At 56.5% G+C, this 20264-nt stretch overlaps 1 protein-coding gene across 2 annotated transcripts; it reads left to right on the top strand.

Annotated features, from left to right (window-relative positions):
* Nucleotides 1-5025: 5025 nt before the first annotated feature.
* On the top strand, nucleotides 5026-19419 carry LOC106846110 (carbonyl reductase [NADPH] 2). 2 transcript variants are annotated; one of them, XM_070483856.1, is made up of 9 exons: nucleotides 5026-5176; nucleotides 17007-17098; nucleotides 17618-17715; nucleotides 17828-17982; nucleotides 18079-18121; nucleotides 18233-18332; nucleotides 18456-18520; nucleotides 18760-18877; nucleotides 18970-19419. In XM_070483856.1, the coding sequence occupies exons 2-9, from the start codon at nucleotides 17044-17046 to the stop codon at nucleotides 19350-19352; spliced, it is 1017 nt and encodes a 338-aa protein (XP_070339957.1). In that variant the 5' UTR covers nucleotides 5026-5176; nucleotides 17007-17043; the 3' UTR covers nucleotides 19353-19419. The 2 variants fall into 2 exon arrangements, with proteins under 2 accessions (XP_070339957.1, XP_070339958.1); XM_070483857.1 differs by lacking the exon at nucleotides 5026-5176 and having other exon boundaries at nucleotides 16910-17098; nucleotides 18968-19205.
* The last annotated feature ends 845 nt before the right edge of the window (nucleotides 19420-20264 follow it).

Raw genomic sequence — 20264 nt, 5'->3', positions numbered from 1 at the left:
GGAGTGGCCTCAGGCGACTCACTTCACGCTTCTGGGCCTCCTGTTCTCCTTTGTAAACTACAGAAAACAGAATCTACCATACTGAGCTGTTTTTAGGATTTCAGATTTATAATCTGTAAACGGTGTGTGTGTGTGTTTGCCCTAAGTATTAGCTAGTTCCATATTTGTGGCAATTTCACTCTCCTGTGGATAACGCGAATTAACTTTATGCTGGAATTAGGGCCTTTATTCTGGATTCTGGTGACGGTTACACAGCTCTGGGAACACAATAAAAATCACTGAACTGTCCACTTCAAAACGGTACACTTTTTGATATGTGCATGATATCTCAATAAAGATGTTATTTAAAGAGTCAGCCAGGATGAAATTCAAAATTGCAATTGCCCTATATTTATTAGATAATTGGAATTTATTAACAAACACATTCCCACAAAGAAATCTTTAGGATCAGATGGTTTCACTGGTGAATTCTATCAAACGTTCAAGGAAGGAATAGCATCAATATTACACAAGGCTTCCAGAAAATAGATGAGAAGAGGACATTTCCCATCTCATTTTGTGAGGCCAGCATAACTCTGGTACCAAAATGGGACAAACATATTACAAAGAAAATGGACCAGCTGAATCTGAAATGTGTATGGAAATACTACATGCATAGAATAGAAAAAGCAATCTTGAAACTGATACAGTTGAAGGACTTACACAGCCCCGTTTCAAGGCCTACTATAAAGCTACAGCATCGAAACAGTGTGGCACTGGCCACAGATAGAGCGTGGGGCACAGAGGAGAGCCCGGAACAGATACACACTCATGCTGCCACAGAGTTCCCAATGAAGTCACCAGAGCAATTGCATGGGGAAAAGCTTTTCAACATAGGGTGCTAGAATTAGTGTATGAATTAATTTCTTTATACTTAACGAGAGCAAGAAAAAAAGCCAACATGGAGTATGCATTAGTCAGGATGGGCTAGGCTGTGCTGCAGAAACGATGAAACTTGGAAAGTGTATTGGTTCACGTCGCATTATGACTTGTGTGGGTGGCTCTCTTCTAAGTGGTGAGTCAGGGATCCAGGCTACTTCTACCCTTGTGCCCACCACCTTGTAGTTTAAAAGCCAACCTAGCGTCATCAGGTGAAACATAGGGCAGAAGGAAGTATGAGGAAGGTGCTCACGATACTCACCACCTGAGGCCACAGGGGATACACACTCCTTCTCCAGCACTTCACTGGCTTGAAGAAGTCACACGGGCACCATAAGAGCCAGGGAAGCTGGAAAATGTGGAGAAGCGCCTGGGTCTGGTGAGCACTGTTCATCTGCGGGGGCGAGTAGACAGAGATGGTGTTTCTGCTGCCATGTTCTTATTACACATGTGTCACCATGAGATAAACATGTTGTTTCAGCCAGCTTTAATCGTGCTATTTGCCCCTGAAAGCACGCCTAACTGATATGAAATGTGAAGGACGGTCAATGACTGCAAATAGTTTTTGGAAGGAGTAGTAAGGGGAAGAAAAAGAAAGAAAAGAGGAATGAAGGAAAAAGGGGAGCTGTGGAGGGAGCCTCAGCTTGGGAGGGTGTCTCCTGGGGCTGCACCCAAAATTCAGCAGGTGGTTGTCAGTGTTCTGTCTTTCAAGAGGACAGGAGACAAACACCTGCATTTTGAGAGCTCAGTCAGGGGTAGCCCCTGGGCAACCACCCTCTCCTAATCAACATGGTGAGGGAGGGTCGTGGGGGGCTGTCTCCACAGGAAGATCTTTTGGAACCAGGCCCAAGAGCCAGCACCAGCTGGGGGAAGGGTCTCGAGGGGCCTAAGAAGACGGAAATGCGTCTGAGCGGGGCCAACTCCCGAAGGGGTTGTGGGACTTTCCTAGAGTCAATGCTATGCTGGAGGAAGGGCCTATTCTCTCCATGGGACTGAGAGAGACCGGGGGACAAGGGGGGAGCAAGCAGAAGAGACTGAGGACCCAGTGACCAGGCCTGCAGAGGAGAAACGCTCCTCACCCCCAGAAAGGCATCCCGGCCCCGATAGCAGGACCATCAGTGCATTGGGCCCTGTGGCTGCAGGCTGGGGTCCGCTCTCCCATGAGCTGCTGACCCACAAAGAGTGTGGGCCTCTGTGACCCACTGTGGGGGAGGGGTCCAGGGAGGCAGCTTGCTGGCGGGATACTTGATGCCCCCTCCCTTGCTCTACACCCTGTCCGCCCTCGCAGGCCTTATCCTGGGAGCAGCTGGGGCAGATTTTCCCAGTGGCATCGCCTTATACTCAGCCACTCAGGCTTTGTGCCTCCCAAAACTCTGCAGCACCCCCTCGGAGGAGCGCTTCCCTACAGGGTAGAGCTCAATCTCCTGGCAAAGGAGACCTGCCTGCAGGCCCTCTCTCAGTCCATTCCTTGTAAATCGTGTAAATCCCATTCTGTAGGGGATGGAGCAGTCCCCAGACCTTTTCCCACCAGAGAAGATGTCAGCATTCCTGGGGGCAGGTGCTGATCCCAGGACCCAGGAGCCTCCAAGAAGAGGGACTCCTGCCCAATAACTCGGGCCCTCATCTCTTCAAAGCCCCGATGCTGAGCTATGAAGAAGTCAGCATCCTGGGGGCAGAGAGCCCCCTAAAGTGGGGTCGGGGGCTTTCAGGAGATGGCAGATGTAGGCAGGGTGGAAGGGCCTGAAAAAGACCCGGACCTCAGCTTTAAGCTAATCTTCCCTCCACTCCCAGCGCCCTCAGCCAGTGCTGAGCTCGGCCCCGCAACTTGTACGCCCTGAGCCCCTCCTCGTCACCCTCCCCTCTGAGACTCTGGGCCCCGGTGACACGGTAGGGACCCACTGCTGCAGGTGAAGCACAGAACCCACAAGCCGACATGGGAAGGGTGGGAAAGGCTGTGGTTTGGGGCTCACAGTCCACTCAGGGCAGTGTGTCCCACACGGCTCGATGAAGGTGGGGCGCAGGTGTTGGCTCCATGGTCCCCAAGGAGACCATGCAGGAAACCCTGTCTCGGTGGCCCCTGTGAGCTTGAACGTCCCTCTAAAGAGGGAGTGCTCTGGTAGGAAAGGCCTGGCCCTGAGATCACAGACACCCCCTTAGGCAAGCCCCACCCTGGGCTCCTGAGCACTGGATCCCACTCCCTGTGGGGAGCTCAGATGCCCCGGGGGGCAGGACCTGACCTGAACAACCCCGCCCCCCATATGGTCAGCTCAGGACAGTGGGCCTTGTCAGCTGCCAGCCACACAAGGACTGCCTGAAAGCCAGAAGGACCAGCATAGTGTCCAGGGAAGATGGAGCTGGAAGGTCTTCAGTCTTTCCAATCCCTTCCTTGTCCAGAAGAAAACAAAAGATGCCAGTGAGGTGGCCCTTGGCTGCTCTCCCGCAGAGGCCAGCCTTTCCCCAGCCCCCACCTGTGGTCCTGTTCAAAGGTTCTGGCGGTGGGCAGAGCTCCTGGCACCAGGTGCAAATCTGACCCAGTGGGAGTCCAGGAGCCACGCAGAGCCCGGGGAGCAGCGGCCGTCTCAGGGCCCATCACCGACACCAATGGGCCGTCAGCTGCCCTCCCCTGAGATCTGGTCCATGTGACCAGCTTCGGGGATAGCCAGGGCTCTGACCCCTCCTTAGGGTGACTGCCCTGCAGGACGACCCTGAGTGCAATGACAAGGAATTGGCCAAGCCTGGTTACTGGCTCAGCCCAGCATCAAGGTGGAACCTGCCGACATGCAGGCTCATCTTCAAGCTGCCATTCAGATGTGTGAGTGTCCATAGGGCCCATGAGTACACACATGAGCACATCCACGTGTGTCTGTGGGTGCATTGATGCATTGGACCCACATGTGTGTGCTGGTGCCTTCGTGTGCCTTGTTTGCCCGTGTGTATGCATTCATGTGCCCATGCGTGCACAGTCCTGTGTGCCTGTGTGGGTATGCACACGTGTTCCTGTGTGTGTGCTTCCATGTGCCTATGCCTATGTGAGTCCCTGTGTCTCCCTGTGTGTGTGCATATTTGTGCCCATGTGCCGCCACATGCACACCTGAGCATGTGCTCAGATTTGTCTGTGCCTCTGCGTGCCTGCACACATGAGTGGTGAAAGGGGAATGGTGACAGGTGTCCAGTGACCTGAACAGGTTGTCTCTCCTTCCCAGGGTCCTCTTACCTCTTCTCTCTCAGCCACACCTGCCTCTGGCCTCCTCCAGGAAGCCGCTCCCGTGCTGCCTCTGGCTGACGCTCTCTGCGCGGTCCATGTACTGTTCATCTCCACTTAGGGGTTCATAGCCCCTGTGTCTAGGAGGGTTTACTGTCAGTGGTGCTTTCTTGATAACAGTCCTATTGACTGTGATAAAGCCACACCTACCCAACTTGGACACGGGCCAGGCGTAGGGGTGAAAGTCTTCACTGCTCTTCTCTTTTTTTTTTTTTTTTTGAGGGAGATTAGCCCTGAGCTAACCAATCCTCCTCTTTTTGCTGAGGAAGACTGGCCCTGAGCTTACATCGGTGCCCATCTTCCTCTACTTTACACGTGGGACGCCTACCACAGCATGGCTTTTGCCAAGCGGTGCCATGTCCGCACCTGGGATCCGAACCGGCGAACCCCGGTCTGCTGAGAAGCGGAACGTGCGAGCTTAACCATTGTGCCAGTGGGCCGGCCCCAACCGCTGTTATCTGAACTCATGCTCCTGCACTTGATCTTACCCACCTGCTTGACTATGAGCTCCCAGTGCAGGCACAGGCCGTGACTGGTATTCTTTGTAGCCACAGATTGGCCACCCCCATTGATTTGGGGCGTGTGTCATTAATTTGCTGATTCACTCTGCAGACACATGTTGGAAGCACACTCTGCTGTGTGCTAGGGAAATGGTGACAGAGAGAGTGCCCCTGGCCCCAGGGGTTCCAGGCTACCCCGAGGCAGAGAGAGCGTGAGTGAGAGAGGGGATGGAGGGGCTGAGAACCACCCCAGGGGCACAGAAGCCCAGAGGGAAGACGCTCAGAGGCGCTGACACGCCGCGGGGCCCAGAAGCCAAGAAAGCAGAGGGAGCAAAGAGCAGAGCAGACAGGTGCCGAGCAGGGAGACAGCTCAGGCCTCCACCTGCCGACTTGGCAAGCAGCATGGAGGCCTGCGGGTGACACGAGGAGACTCACGGCTTCAGCTTCATGGAGAGGGCAGTGAGGAGACGTGCAAGCACCTGCAGGTGCGATCCAGGTGAGGAGAGTGGAGGCCCAGAGACCACGGAGGAAACCTGGCCTCTGGGAGACGGCAGTGAGGACACAGGCAGATTGTGAAGTAGAACCAGTGGGCCCTGGTGGCCACAGGCAGCCAGCGGTGGACGAGGAAGGGTCTGGGCAAGTGCAGGCTCTGAGCTGAGCAGCAGGTGGCGACGGGGCGATGACTGTGGCCCAGGTGAGGGCTGAGTCATGCGGTAGTGACAGCTGTGGCTCACAGAGGAGCGCCTCGTTCAGCCTGGACAGCAGGAGGGCAGCCACCCTGCAGCGCCCAGCTCCGAGCTCAGGCGCCCATGTTCAGGAGGCAGGATGGTTTACAGACACTGTGCTGGCGAACCTCCTGCCGCCCACATTCTGGAGGTTCAGAGGACACAGCCACGGGACTGGGCCCTGCCCACCCTCTCAGACAAGGAAATTTCTAGGTGGCATCGGCCCTCCCTCGGAGAAACTGTCCAGCCTGGGCAGCAGGGTGTGACCTGAACTGTGGGGGGCCCTCTTTCCCAGGTGCCCCACACCCCCATCTCTGGCCTGTCAGGCGCCCTGTCCTCCCTGAGGCCCTGTGGCCCCTCTCGAGCTCAGCCTGGAGCTCGGGCTTCCCTGGCAGGTGTCCAAGGATCGGCCCTTTGGAGGGGCCTTCCCCTCAGAGCCCCACGTCCTTGGACCCCAGCCAGCTCGGTCCTCATGCCCGCCCCACCCCACTCAAGTGTCCCCTTTGCACCCTGGCCCCTGTCCAGTTTCAGGCAGGTTTTCTCAAGGGCACTCTCCTCACCAGGAGAAACAGAAAGACAATGAAACCTCCCTCCCTCCTGAGGGCCTTGAAGAAGGGAATTTGAGAAGGAACCCAGAGGCTTCTCTGGACCTTTGCTCATGTCCAACCCGGGCCTTTCCTGTGCAGACACCCTCAGGGCATCAGAGGCCTGCCCCCGCTCCTTCGTCACGTGCAGGCACACGTGTGCATGCGTGCGCACACACACACACACACTCATGTGCTGCGGGGCTAAGCTGTCAGTCCCCACCTCAAACTTCCCAAGGGTTTCCTGGAAAGCCAGACCCTCCCCACCTCATCCACCCTGGGGCGCCCCTGGTCCTCTTGCTCCAGCCCTCTGCTCTCCCAGGTTCCCAGAGCCCCCTGCCCCCATGGGAACACTGCCCACACTGTCCTCCCCATCCTGCTTCTCCCCAAGTCAGGTCCCCATGGCCAGAAGTGTGCGTGCCTGCATTTGCACACAAGCGCATGTGCAAGTGTGTGCCAGCAGCCCCTGCCCACAGCAGCCCCTCTCCAGGGCGGCAGATCCCAGGTTGGGCAGGGTCCTTGCCTCAGCACCGCACCCCCACCCTCCATCAGCTACCTCTGAGTAAACCCCAGAGGGGGTGCTGCGCCTGGTCAGCTCTCCACTGAGGCCGCCTTCTAGCTCAGGCTGGCTCTTGGCTGGTGGCTGGGCACGGGCCAACTCTGTGCTGACCAGCTCATGAGAGTGGACAAGGCCCTTCACCTCCTGCACCTGCCACCCTCACCCAGCGTCTGGCAGTGCCTGGCCCTCGGGCTGTGCTCATGGCGGGAGAACCCCAAAAGAGAAATAAGCCAAGGCGGTGGCTTATTGAGGACCTAAAGAGAAGTCCACGTCCCAACCCCCAGACCCTGTGGATGCGATCTTATTTGGAAAAAGAGACTTTGCACATGTGATTGAGTTAAGGAGCTTGAGAGGAGGTCCTCCCGGATTGGACTGGGACCTAAATCCAGTGACAAATTTCCTTATGACACAGAAGAGGAGATGCAGACAGGTACAGAGGAGATGGCCACGTGAGGAGGAGCAGACACAGGAGTGATGTGGCCAAAAACCAAGTGATGCTCAGAGCCACCAAGAACTGGGAGAGGCAGGAAGGCTGTTCCCCTGGAGCCCCTGGGGAGCCTTGAGGGAAAGAGAGCCTGAAGCTGATCACTCTGGAGCAGGAGGGACCAGGAGCTGGTGGGCGGTGGTGCCAAGTGGAACAACCAGCTGAGAAAGGATGCAGATCAGCGGGGCCTGGGAGCGACGACTGGGAGTGGCTACAAGGAGCAGTCTGGTGAAGGGGTGGCAGCGCCATTCAAGTGGATTTTGGGAGGAAGGAGGTGGTGAGCAAAGCTTCTCTCTCGAGGAGTTCTGAAACGAGGGAACATGTGTGGTAGCTGGTGCAGGTTTTGCTTTTCTGCTGGTTTGTTTAAGAAGAGAAAATAGCAACTCATTGTTGGTGTGGAAGGGACCGGCTCCTTGGGAGGCGGCATTAACGATGTAGGGTGGTGCGGCTCCCTCCCCGGGGATGGGGCTGGGAACAGAATGCTGGGGTGTGCCAGGAGGGTAGGGTTGGGCAGCGCTGGGCGGCAGGTGCTGGGGGAGGCAGGCCATCAGCTAGGAGCTAGGAGCGTGGTGTCAAGTGTCGGCAGAGAACGGGAGGTGAGAAAGCCACATGGTCAAGTGAAGGACTGGGCAATGTGGGCAATCCCAGGAAGCTCAGAGGGCCATGCAGTTTGTGGGCGTGTCTGGGGTGGTCACCTGCGTGTTTTCTCGGCCTACAAACGATAGGAGTTTCACTGGACCCAAGTGAGCCCACTCCTTGGTGAGTTAATCAAAGTACCTGGGAAGTAGTTGCTACTAGTAGATGCAGAATTTCGTATAAAACACGCAGCCAATAAGATGGAGACCACAGGGAAGGATTTCACAAGGCTGTGGCTCCCCACACAAGGAGAGAGGACGCCTTTGATTTGGGGTCCAGAATGAATATGCAAGAAGGCAGTTTTGTCCTTCCACGCAGAGGCGGGCACAGGCGGGCACATGCACAGGTCAGACACGTGTCTCCACGTACACCGCATCTTATGTTAACAGGACTTTAGGGCCTCCTGGGGCGGCGTTTCTAATATTTTAACGGAGTAAAGGGTACTTTCCTGTACTTTCCACTCTTCTGCACAGGTGTCACTCCTGCAGTGTGGTTTGAACGGGTCTGAGCTGGTTCAAGCCGAAGGGGAGCCGCATATCCTCCTGAAAAGTGACTTTGAGGAAGTATTGAGCACTGACGGCAATTGTTAAAACTGTGGAACACTGACGGCATTTGTTAAACAGCTTTTTAAGATACTTAAGCAACAAGTGACTGGCAACCTAAGTAACTCTTTAAGCATGGGGACAGGAGGAGTTGGATTGAGCAGGTGTGGAGGAGACATTAGTGCCTGCCTAAGGTTCCTCTGCTCCCTGCCCTGCTCCAGCCGCTCTAAGTGTAGGGGAGACCACAAGACTCGTCCTGCTCATGGGCTGTGGGTGGGACTAACGCGTGTCACTTCCAGGCCCAAGCTGCCAAGAGCAGGTGCAGGCTCGACGGCTGCCTCCTGTGATGTCCAAGTTCCAGATGCTGTGGCTACAAGATGGTGGCACCTCCACCAGCCTGCGTCCCTGAGTGGCTGACCCTGGGCCTCTGGCTTGAGTTTGAGAGTTTTCGCTACATTAATCCACTGAGATTGTGGGGTTTGTTATCCCAGAAGAGCATGGCCTACTGCCGAGGAGCTCAGCAAACCCCAATCTGAGCGAGCAGTTTCCACAAGACCGCCCTCACTGCAGACACCAGCCACGAGCCTGGGGGTCCCCAGGACCACCCTCACTGCAGACCAGCTGGCTACGAACTCAGGGGATCCCACAGCCACCCTCAGCTTCCATAATTCTCTACAAAGACCCACAGAACTCAGGAAAGTGCCCTCCTTACAATGACAGATTTATTACAGCAAAAGGATGTAGAAAATCAGCCAAAGGAAGAGACGCAGAGGGTGGAAACTGCGAGAGGCCAAACACGGCTTTGGGCTGTCTCTCCCCACGGACTCCTGAGGTGTGACCACACACATGGAGTGTTGCCAACCAGCGAAGCTTGCCCCAACCTTTGACATCCAGAGTTTTTATTGGGGCTTTGTCACCTCCTGCTCGTGACCTTAAGACTCCAGCTCTTTCCAGAGGTCAGAACCGACACAGTGTGTCCCCAAGCTGCGGCATAAATACTCTGACTATCAGGTGGCCAAGGCCCCAGGCAAACCAAGGTGCTCCCGGCAGGCAGGGGCCTGGAGCTCCTCTTCCAGGGGTCGAGGCAGGGGCCAGACCTGTCTGGGCAGCTCATTCTTCACGGCAACCCTGATGCAACACGGCTGGGGTTTTGCCAAGCAGACTCATGACATACATGGACACCTGCTCCTGACCCCAGTCCAGTTAGGGGCTCACAGCAGGGGCGGCCCCGTCACAGCTCCAGCCATACTTCTTGTGGCCTGCTCCTTTGTCCCTTTCCCTGTGTGGCGTGGGCAGCTCCGCGTGTGCATCGCAACCACTCAGCACAAGCTGGGCTCGTGGTGGTTCCTCATGTTGCTCAATGAGGAGCAGAGGACTTTCCTTTGGAAGAGACTCTGACGAGCCCATGTCAGGGGGCCACAGAGTGCTGCACCCCGGGGCAGGCGTGGCAAACCCTTCTCCAGGCTGCCCTCATCCTGGGTTGGATGCCCCTCCAGATTCTGTCCGGCCTTGGGCGGGGCGGTAAGGGGGGCGGGGGGGTGGAAGTGCCCTCACCCTCTTGCCTCAGGGCCATATCCATGGGCAGACAGCCTCGATGGCCTGCAGGGGCCAGAGGGCAGAGGGCAGCCTCAGGAAGGCCAACTCTGGGGAACGAAGAACCCAGAATCTCAGGGGTAGAAAAACCGTCAGTAATGCAGGTATGAGGGCCACAGTGTGTGTGCATGTGTGGCGTGTGTGTGTGTGTGTGTTGTGTGTGAGTGTGTGTGGTGTATAATGGTGTGTGTGGTGTGATGTGCTGTGTGTGTTGTATGTTGTGTTCTAGTGTGTGTGGCATTGCATGTGGTGTGTATGGTATATACGACTATGTGTGGTGTGTGATGGTGTGTCTGTTTGTGGTGCATGGTGGTATATGGTGTCCATGGTGTGTTGTGTATGTGGTATGTGAGTGTGGTGTGCAATGTGTGTGTGGTATGTGGTGTGCATGTGGTATGTGTGGTATGCGTGTGGTGTTTGATGTGTGGTGTGTTTGTGTGGTATCTGTGGGGTATGTGTGTGGTGTGGTATTTGTGTGGTGTGTGTTGTGTTGTGGTATGTGTGGTGTCGTGTGTAGTGTGTATGGTGTGTGTTGTGGTGGTGTCTGTGGTGTGGGAATGTGTGTGGTGTCTGTGGTGTCTGCTGTGTGGTGTGTGTGGTGTGTGAATATCTGTAGTGTCTGTGGTGTCTGCCATGTGTGTGGTACATGGTGGTGTGTGGTATGTGGTGGTGTGTGAGGTGTGTGTGGTGTGTGGTGGTGTCTTTGGTGTCTGGCGTGTGTGTGGTACGTAGTGGTGTGTGTGGTGTGTGATGTGTCTGTTGTGTCTGCCGTGTGTGTGGTGTGTGGTGGTGTCTGTGGTGTCTGCTGTGTGTGTGATATGTGGTGGTATGTGTAATGTGTCTGCTGTGTGGTGTGTGTGGTGATGTGTGTGGTATGTGAATATCTGTGGTGTCTGTGGTGTCTGCCGTGAGCGTGGTGTGTGGTGGTGTGTGTGGTGTGTGGTATGTGGTGGTGTGTGTGGTGTGTGTGGTGTGTGGTGGTGTGTGTTGTGTGTGGTGGTGTCTGTGGTGTCTGCCGTGTGTGTGGTGTATCTGTGGTGTCTGCCGTGAGCGTGGTGTGTGGTGGTGTGTGTGGTGTGTGGTATGTGGTGGTGTGTGTGGTGTGTGTGGTGTGTGTGGTGTGTGGTGGTGTGTGTGGTGTGTGGTGGTGTCTGTGGTGTCTGCCGTGTGTGTGGTGTATCTGTGGTGTCTGCCGTGTGTGTGGTGTGTGTGGTGTGTGGTGGTGGGGGTGGCGTGTGGTGTGCATATGAGCGTGGGAGGCTGTGTGAGGCCCTCAGGCAGCCTGGGCCCTCTGCCCTGTCTCCTGGGCCCGGCAGCAGTCGGCCTGGCAGCCCTGGCTGTTGGCTTCTCGGCTCCTCCTGCCCCGGGGCCCTTGCCCTTGCCACCCTCCCCCACGCCGCCTCCGGGGCCTGGGCTCAGAGACACCCTCGGTGGCCAGCCGGGGCGTGGAGGAGGCCCAGACGCAGTCTGGTCATCCCGCCTGCTGGACCCGCCGGATTGTGCTCTGCACAGCATTTCCCGTCCCGCGGGCCCACCTCGCAGGGTGGGTGGCGCTCCTCGGCTCAAGTGGAATGGGCGCTAAGGGCGCTGGGGACATTGGGGACGAACATTCCCAGACCGAGAGCCACAGGAGGAACCCGGAAGGGGCTGGGTGACCCTCGGAAGCGCGCCGATCCCGCGTGGTTGCAGGGCCAAGATTTTCAAAACCTCCTCCTGAGTAACGCCGCAAACCGCATTGCTCACCCCGCAGGCTCCTCTCGTTAACCCTGCAGCATTAATCTGCAATGAACGGGGCCTGGGGCCAGGCACGGCCAGGTGGGCGGACGCTTTGAACCACGGAGCGCTGCTGAGCTACTTTTCCCGGGAGAAGGGCCCTTCAGCCGCGGCCCAGGAGCTCAGTGTCCCTCTGCCTGAAGAACCCATAGCGGCCTCCCCCGAGGGCGTCGTCTTGCAGGGAATGGCTGGTCCTTCTGAGGACACGGCCCACCGCCTCTCTCTGCTCTAGACCCTCAAGTTTCAGCAGCTCCCAGGGGCTGAAGTACAAAGTGTGACCCGTGGAGACGTGGGATGCACACCGGAAGAACTGCGCGGTTTTGCTGATTTATAGCGAGAGAAGAGGGGAGGAATCTGTGTGGAAAGGACCCTAAGGGGCTGGGTCCAGTGAGGAAGGAACCGAAAGCCACACGAAGACGAAGAGAGACATGGGCTCACTCAGCAGAGATCTTGATTCTGGGAGAGAGTGCGAGCAGCTCAGGGGCTCCACCAGTGTGCTTGGTTGGTGGACTGAAACCCGGACCCAAATATGGCCACTCTGAATGAACTGAAAAGGCCAGAACTTCCTAGGCACGCTGCAGAGGAAGGTCCCCAAAGGCACAGAGAGATTGGAATGTTAGTGTTGGGCCTGCTCACCCCCCTCGGAGGGCCCAGAGGATGGATGTTCACCACACTTTAGAAAAATAAATTCATGACGGGTGCCCCAGCATCCTTGAAGAGGTCTAAAGAGGCTCTTTTCTGGAGGCCGGAACTCTCAGCGGGAACTGCTGCCATTGATCTGGGGTTCCTGAATTCACTGGGATCCAGGGGGATCCCAGGGTGACAAGGGCCAACAGGTGGCATTTAATCCCCAAAGAGAAATTGGTCATGATTAACACAATGGTAGCAGAGCCAAAGTGGTGACCAAAATATTGGACGTGCAGAGATCTTAGCCACTGGGCAAGGAAACTTGACCCCCTGAGAGCAACGGAACATGGAGGAGTGGGAGAAGATAAACAGTAGTTATGACCATGTGACCCGCTGCAGAAAAGAGAGCTGTGATAATTTCGTCATTATTTTTACACAAATAGATTTGCATAACGTAGGCAAGGGAGGCGTATTCTGCCACCTTTTAGGTTCTTCTGGCTGGTCTCAGAATTAAGTTAACATGAGACAGATTAACAGGGGAAAATCAAGCAAAGTTTAATAAAATGTATGCATGGGAGAAACCCAAGAAAACTGAGTGACTCGCCAACATGGCCCGCGCCACCACATTCAATACCATCGTTGCTAAAGACAAAGGAGGGTGTTGGGAGTAGTGGTTTGGGACTTCAAAGGGGAGGAAGGCAATTCACGTGGAGGTGGAAAAGAAACGCTCGTTAACAAGTGTTTGCTCTGCCTTGGGAAGACAATGGGAGCTGAAGAGGGCTTTGACCACACGGGCCTTGCTAGCTTCCTCCCTGTCTATCATGTCCAGTTGATACGACACTACAGTTATCCACCGTGATGACTGCTTCCTGGGACTGGCCAGTCCATCTTAAATACCTTCAGGCAGTCAGGGGGAAGGTCAAAGTTTTTCCTGAGTCTTTTGACCTTAAAAATAATCACACCAGGGGCTGGCCCCGTGGCCGAGTGGTTAAGTTCGCGCGCTCTGCTGCTGGCGGCCCAGTGTTTCGTTGGTTCAAATCCTGGGCGCGGACATGGCACTGCTCATCAGACCACGCTGAGGCAGCGTCCCACATGCCACAACTGGAAGGACCCACAACGAAGAATATACAACTATGTACCAGGGGGCTTTGGGGAGAGAAAGGAAAAAAATAAAATCAAAAAAAATAATAATAATCACACCAAAGAGACATATTTTGGAATGGCAAAATCTGATCTCCCAGAGTGATGTGGATCAAGGCTGCCCCAGGGAGAGAAGTCGCAGGGGTCCTGGCCTATGTGCTGCTCTATGTGACCCGATTCAGTCTAAAGTTATACGACCACACAATAACCAGACCCCCCTGCACTGGTTCCATTTAACGACTTTTTACGTCGTTCCTTTGTCTCGTAGAAATGAGTCACGTACCCATGCCTTATAAATTGAGGCCTAACCCTCAGCATATTGCCACTCTTCACTGCCCATGGGTCCTGTCCCCATGCCTGCAGCCCTTCACTGCCCATTGGTCCTGTCCCCATGCTATTCTCTGAACAAAAGAGCACTAGTACCAGACCTTGAGAGTCCAAGAAATCTTTCTTTCGACTCCTCGCCTCACCGAGCCCACATCAAGAGCACACGTTAACCAATTTTTTCTCTTCTCTCCTCTTGTTCCCACACCATCTGCCATAAGACGTGTTTACAGTGGCTAACAGTCTCAGTTTTTAAGTTGCAGGTGTGGGGGCCTGGAATTGGCCACCCCAAGATATGTCTCTTTGGCATGAGGATCATTTTGAGCTGGTTACTTTTGAAAACTGCAGACGGGAATGAGACTCTGAAAAGTGGAATTTACTTACCCTTTGGTAAGAGACATTTACATTTGTAAGGGAAATCTCCATCTGTAAAGGTGTCTTCCTCTGTGAACCAGGAAGAAGGGGGGATGACCTTATCTCTAGAAAGTCTTGATAAATCAATGAGGAAGGCAAGGACTTAAATCTGCATAATAATCTTACTCTTGGTTACCGTACTTGTCTGGTAACCTCCTGTAACTGACTCCCCCCACCCCAACATCCTCCTTTGTCTTTAGCTGAAGATGATATTTAAGGTGCTGGCTTCAGCCATTTGGGCTAGTTGCTCAGATTGCCTGAGGCTGTCCCATGTACACGTGTTATAAAGCTTTGTTCGATTTTCTCCTGTTACTCTGCGTCATGTGAATGTAATTCGTTCACCGGCCAGAAGAACCCACAGCCGGTAAAGGAGATGTCTTCCTCCCCTACACAGGATACCTAAAGGGCGTACGACTCAGTTGGAAGAGGAATGAACATCAACCAGAGATGGATAAGGGGCGTCATGCCATCTTTTGGGGAGAGGGTAGCATGTGTTTGGTCGTGTGCTGTTGGTTGACTTACGTTAGGCAGATTCTGCTGTTGGCTTTCCTTGGAAGCTCAGTTCAATGGCCTGTGGCAGATTTGTCTTGGGCCCAGGTACGTCGCACGAGGCTGAACCCAGAGTGCCAGAACCCCTTTCGCTGCATAGTTCCGAGCTGGTGTGGAACACAGGAGACATTTCACCAGAAACTTGAGAAGTGAAGCTGGGGCAGCCACTTCTTTTAATGCCTGGAAGGCTGATGCAGCGACTGAGTGCTCCAGAGAGAGACAGACTAGGGAGGCAGGACATCCAAGGACAACACGTGACCCTGGACTGCACTCTTTCACTGGGAAGAACTGAAATGGGGAGTTCCAGTTGTGCACGACGAGTAAGTTCCAGAGACCTGCTGAACAGCACGGTGCCCGGAGCCACACTCTGCACCGTACCCTGCAAGCCCAGGAGAAGGGCCAGATTTCAGCTTATGCACTGTCACTGCCAACAAAAGCCAACAGAGCTGAGGAAACCTGTGGAGGCAATGGATATGTTTATGACCTTGATTGTGGTGATGTTTCACGGGTAAATGCATGTGTTCAAACTCTCCAAATTGTATACAATAAACATGTGCAGTTTAGTGGATATCAATTACATAGCAATAAAGCTGTTTTTTTAAAGAACACCATTGGGACACCTTATGAAACCTGAATAGGGGCTGAGCATCACATGGTCAGGACGCATGGTGTTGATCTAAGGACTATGACAGTGGCGTGGCATTGTACGTGTTGTGTGTGTTGTGGTTGTGCAGGGAACAGACACTAAGCTGTTTGGGGGTTCTGGGGTGCTAGTTTTGCAAATTACTCTCTGGTTCAGAGGAAAATAACTTCTACTATCATTGCAACTCTGAATTTGTTTTTTTAAGATTTTTTTTTTTTCCTTTTGCTCCCCAAAGCCCCCCAGTACATAGTTGTATTTTCTTCGTTGTGGGTCCTTCTAGTTGTGGCATGTGGGACGCTGCCTCAGCGTGGTTTGATGAGCAGTGCCATGTCCACACCCAGGATTCGAACCAACAAAACACGGGGCCGTCTGCAGTGGAGCGCGCAAACTTAACCACTCGGCCATGGGGCCAGCCCCCCCTTTTTTTTTTTTAAGAGTTTTTTTTTTATTCTGAATTATTTTTAAATGAAAATCCTCTCTAGCGTTTGACAATGTGTCTGGAGTGTAGTGGTGGCCTTGGTGAAGCAGGGCAGGCACCGCTGGGTTTGATTCGGGGTGTAGGTTGATGGAAGTAGGGAGACTGTTAAGGGGTGGGTACTTGGGAGGCCCCCCGACCCAGAGGGACCTCTGTGAGTAGATCAGGCAGGGGGTGGGCAGGGGCCTGGGGGCTGCCCCCCAGGCCACCGCTGCTGAACGTCCCTATCCCCCAAGCCACCTGGAGGTCAGCTCCCAGGGCTCAGGACAGGGGTGGAGCAGGTGTGCTCCGTCCTGGGGATGTCGTGAAGACCCCGCAGCTGACACTGCAGATGAGACAGCCCCATGCTGCCCAAGGGAGCTTTCCAGGCGTGCCTCCTGCGTGCATTCCGGGGGGGTTCTCTCATGCACAGAGGTGATCTCAGTTGTCCGCCTCCACCGCCTGCACCGAGTCCCTCTTAAGAATGAACTTCCAATGGCTATGGGGGACTCTGACTCTGAGTGAGGACGGGGCACAGGGGCCCACCTGCCTGTTGGGGCCACACCTGGAGGGCCTGGTGCAGGTGTCACATGCCCTGACCTGACTCCCAGACTTCCAAGGAGGCACTGGTCCTGCAAGACCTGTTACACAGGATGAGAGGCACTTGGGATGCACCCTCAGACTCCTTCCCAGGATAGAATTACCATGAGAATCCACAGGCGTTGTAAGTGGCACAAAGAAGGAGCACCTATTAAGTTCTTTACCTGCCTCTCCCCAGAAGAGTCCACAGATTTGGAAATCTGAGAGAGAGGAGGATGCCTCAGGGAGGTCACATCTGTGAGCAGAGGGCAGAGACCTAGGCTTGCATGGCCAGGACTTAGTGGCCTACACACTGGGGCCATCAAGGGGTTGAAGTTGGTGGGAGCAGGGGACCAACTTCAAGCAAGGCGCAGTGTGCCTTGGCCATCAGCCCGGGCCGCTGGGCCCAGGGCTTGCACGGGCCAGCTCCAGGCCATCTGTCCCCAGCCAGCCAAAAGGTGGCACGTCCCTCAATCCAGGATTTATTTTTAATTTCTTTTCAAACCCAGGATGGAGACTCTGCCCAGAGCCTGTGGAGTGTGGGGGAAAGGGGAGGCCCCTCCAGGGGAGTCAGCTCGTGCCAACAGGAAGCAATAGCTTCCTATTGCACTCATGCCCCATCCTGGCCCGGGGGCCCCGCCTCTTCTCCTTTGGTGACCCATACACACTCCTGCTCCAGCCAGGTCTATAAAACCTCCAGGTCCTCCTCTCCCGCTGGACAGAGGCTTGGAGCCAGCATGATGCAGCTGAATTTCCATGGGCTGAGGGCCCTGGTGACAGGGGCAGGGAAAGGTGAGTGTGAGCAGAGCATGGGGGCGGGGGCCTGAGGTGGAGAGCAAGCTGGCCAGACCCGAAGCCTCACAGGTCCACACTGAGGTCTGTGAGTCCCTTGAGTCTGTCCTAACCAGCCCCATCAGCAACTGTCCCCCACCCACGGCCCTAGGACCTGGGTCTGGGCAGCTTCCCACCACCCAGCAGGCCCCGTTGGGACAGGACACTAGCCCCTCCCTGCTCAGTGCAAGATCTCCCCCCAGACCACCATGGAGGGCAGCCCGCAGCCTCAGGCTGGGCAGATGGGGGTCCCAGCCAAGGCCTCTTCCCTGGGCCCGGTGGGAAGGAGCCACCCTCTGGGGCCTCCCTTGACTGGATGCTGGCTGGCAGGCCTCTGATCAGGCGCTCATTTAATCCCAGGCGACCACCCCCTGGCCAGCACCCTCCCACTGCTCTTTCCTGAGCAGCAAAGCTGCAGCCCCCACCCCCAGCCCTGATGCAGATGCTTGGGGCCATGTGCCTCCTGCTGCACCCCTGTAGGGATCGGGCGGGACACTGTGAAGGCCCTGCATGCCTTGGGAGCCAGAGTGGTGGCTGTGAGCCGCACCAACGCCGACCTGGTCAGCCTCTCCAAGGAGGTGAGGCGCCAAGCCCCGCCATGGCCCCGGCCGGCCCCCCACACCCCTGGGGATCCTCAAGAGCCTGCTGCGACCTCCCACCCCAGCATCACTGCCCAATGCCTCCTCACAGTGCCCTGGGGTAGAACCAGTGTGTGTGGACCTGGGTGACTGGGAGGCCACGGAGCGGGCACTGGGCAGCGTGGGCCCCGTGGACCTGCTGGTGAACAACGCTGCCGTGGCCCTGACATATCCATTCCTGGAGACCACCAAGGAGGTCTTTGACAGGTGGGGAGTGGAAGAGCAGGTGGGCTGGGGAGGGGGCTGCTGAGGATGTGGGGCAGATGTGGCCCACGTCCAGCTGACTGTCCGCTCTCCCCCCAGGTCCTTCAATGTGAACCTGCGCTCTGTGTTCCAGGTCTCCCAGGTGAGCCAGCAGGGGGAGGGTGTGGCCCAGGGCTGACACGGCCCAGTGCTGACACAGCCCGGGTGGGGGTGCACTGGGGTCAGGCTGCCCCCTCTCCCACTCTGCTTCCAGATCGTGGCCCGGGGCATGATCGACCGTGGGGTACCTGGCTCCATCGTTAATGTCTCCAGCATGGTGGCCCATGTCACCTTTCCCAACCTAGCTGCCTACAGTGAGTCCCTCGGCCCAGACTTTACACCCCATTCCACGCCAGAGCCTCTGGGCTCTGGGGCTGGGCCTCTGGGCAAAGAAGCCTAAATCCCTAGGGGTCCACAGTGCTGCTCTCCCCTCATAGGCTGCACCAAGGGCGGAATGACCATGCTGACCAAAGCCATGGCCATGGAGCTGGGGCCACACAAAGTAGGCATGGGAGCATTGGGGGGTGTGGGGGCTGGGGACTGTGGGGCTTGGTCCTGGAGGTCAAGGTTGCGGGCTGGGGGAATGAAAATGGGGGCAGGGGGGTGAGACAGTCCTGCGGCCCACCCAAGGCTCTGGGCAGTGGGGTCAGGGGTTGACCCCTCACAGTGAGCAAGCTCAGCTGGACGGGGCGGGGACTGAAGCCTGTGGGGGCAGGACTAGTCCACTGCCCTTGGCCCCAGATTCGGGTGAACTCCATGAACCCCACGGTGGTGCTGACGGCCATGGGCAAGCACGTCACGGCAGACCCCGAGGTCCTCCGCAAGCTGAAGGAGCGTCACCCACTGCAGAAGTTTGCAGGTCGATGGGCCACAGGGGGTGTGGGGGGTGGCAGGTGTGCCCAGGGCAGCTGGGCTGAGTCCCACTGACGCGGCCCACCGTCTGCTGCACAGGTGGAGGACGTGGTCAACAGCATCCTCTTCCTGCTCAGCGACCGCAGCGCCTCCACCAGCGGCTCGGGCATCCTCGTGGATGGCGGGTACCTGGCCTCCTAGAGCGCCTTGCACGCAGAGGCCAGCAGGACCCCGCTCGCAGCGCCAAGGCCCCATGCCTGGACCACAGCTCCACCCACATGCCCCACCCCAAGGGCTCGCAGCTCTCCCGCTCCACCTCCACGCTCCCCACCATCGCCCTGCCGCCTCTGCCCGTCCCACAGCCATGCAGACCAGCAGCTGCCACACTCATCCGCATCCACCCCCTCCCTGCCAGAGACCCCGCCCTTGTCATCCCCACTCACCATGTCCTCCGGTGTGTTCCGGTTCATTTGCCTAAATAAACGGAGGTCATTGTGGGAACCAGCACATGCCAGGGTTCTGGAGGGGCAAGCCACGAGGGTTCGGTCCGGGATTGGCGGGGTGCACATTTTACCTTCCATGAAGCAATGAGGGGGCCAAGCCTGAAGCCAATCGGATTCCACCGCTGACCCCACCTTTTGGCTAAAGGGCCAGCATTCCTTCTCAAGGAGGAGATTCCTCATGTCCACGCCCCAACCTGTAATACCCAAGCAGCCCCAGGAAGAGGGCAGAGGACTGAGGGCAGCGGGCGGCCTGCAGCCACCTTCCCTCCGCTGACACTCTGGCCCAGCCCTTCAGCCCAGCATCCTGGCTCATCAGTCGATTGCTGCCCATTGGAGAGAGCAGAGGAGCTGCGGAGCTGCGGGGAGATGCCCCGTACCCTCCTTAGGCCATCCCTAGGGAAGATGAAACCCAGCGCTCAGCCCGGGCTGACGGGAAGGGGCTGTACCCTTCTAGTTTATCCAACCCTAGGGAACCCAGCCCCACCTCTGGGCACACCGCCCCCCGCGACACCATCCAGGAGACAGCAGCCCAAGCTGGGGAGGCATCCACAGCTGCTGCTCTAAATACTGTCCTTGGCCTGAATCCGGGGACAACAGCCTTGCAGCTGGAGTGTCCAGAGGGTCTCGCCAGCCCTGGCCGGGTTCCAGCTGTGCTTGCCTGGGTCGGGTCCCCACGTGGTATGTGCCATCTTGGAGGCCAGGGTGTGGGTGTTATGAGGGCTGAGGTGGCTGGTCAGTCAGCTGGACTAGCTCAGTGTCCAACCCTGGGCAGGCGGGCAGGGGCTGAGGGGTTGGGTTGGGGCCCTCCGGGCAGTGGTACTGCTAGACAGGAGAGCACAGGGCGTGGAGCGGGGTGGGGAATGCCGAGAGCACTTCCTGCCAGCCCGCAGG

This window comes from Equus asinus, chromosome 13 (assembly GCF_041296235.1).
Source record: "Equus asinus isolate D_3611 breed Donkey chromosome 13, EquAss-T2T_v2, whole genome shotgun sequence".
Classification (NCBI taxonomy): Eukaryota; Metazoa; Chordata; class Mammalia; order Perissodactyla; family Equidae; genus Equus; species Equus asinus.
This window is presented reverse-complemented; position numbering and strand designations above follow the sequence as displayed.

Coding starts and splice junctions, on each gene's coding strand:
- LOC106846110 (XM_070483856.1), top strand. CDS start 17,044: ATGATGCAGCTGAATTTCCATGGGCTGAGGGCCCTGGTGACAGGGGCA. Junction 17,983..18,078: donor ACCAAGGAGGTCTTTGACAG/GTGGGGAGTGGA, acceptor CTCTCCCCCCAG/GTCCTTCAATGTGAACCTGC. Junction 18,122..18,232: donor CTGTGTTCCAGGTCTCCCAG/GTGAGCCAGCAG, acceptor CTCTGCTTCCAG/ATCGTGGCCCGGGGCATGAT.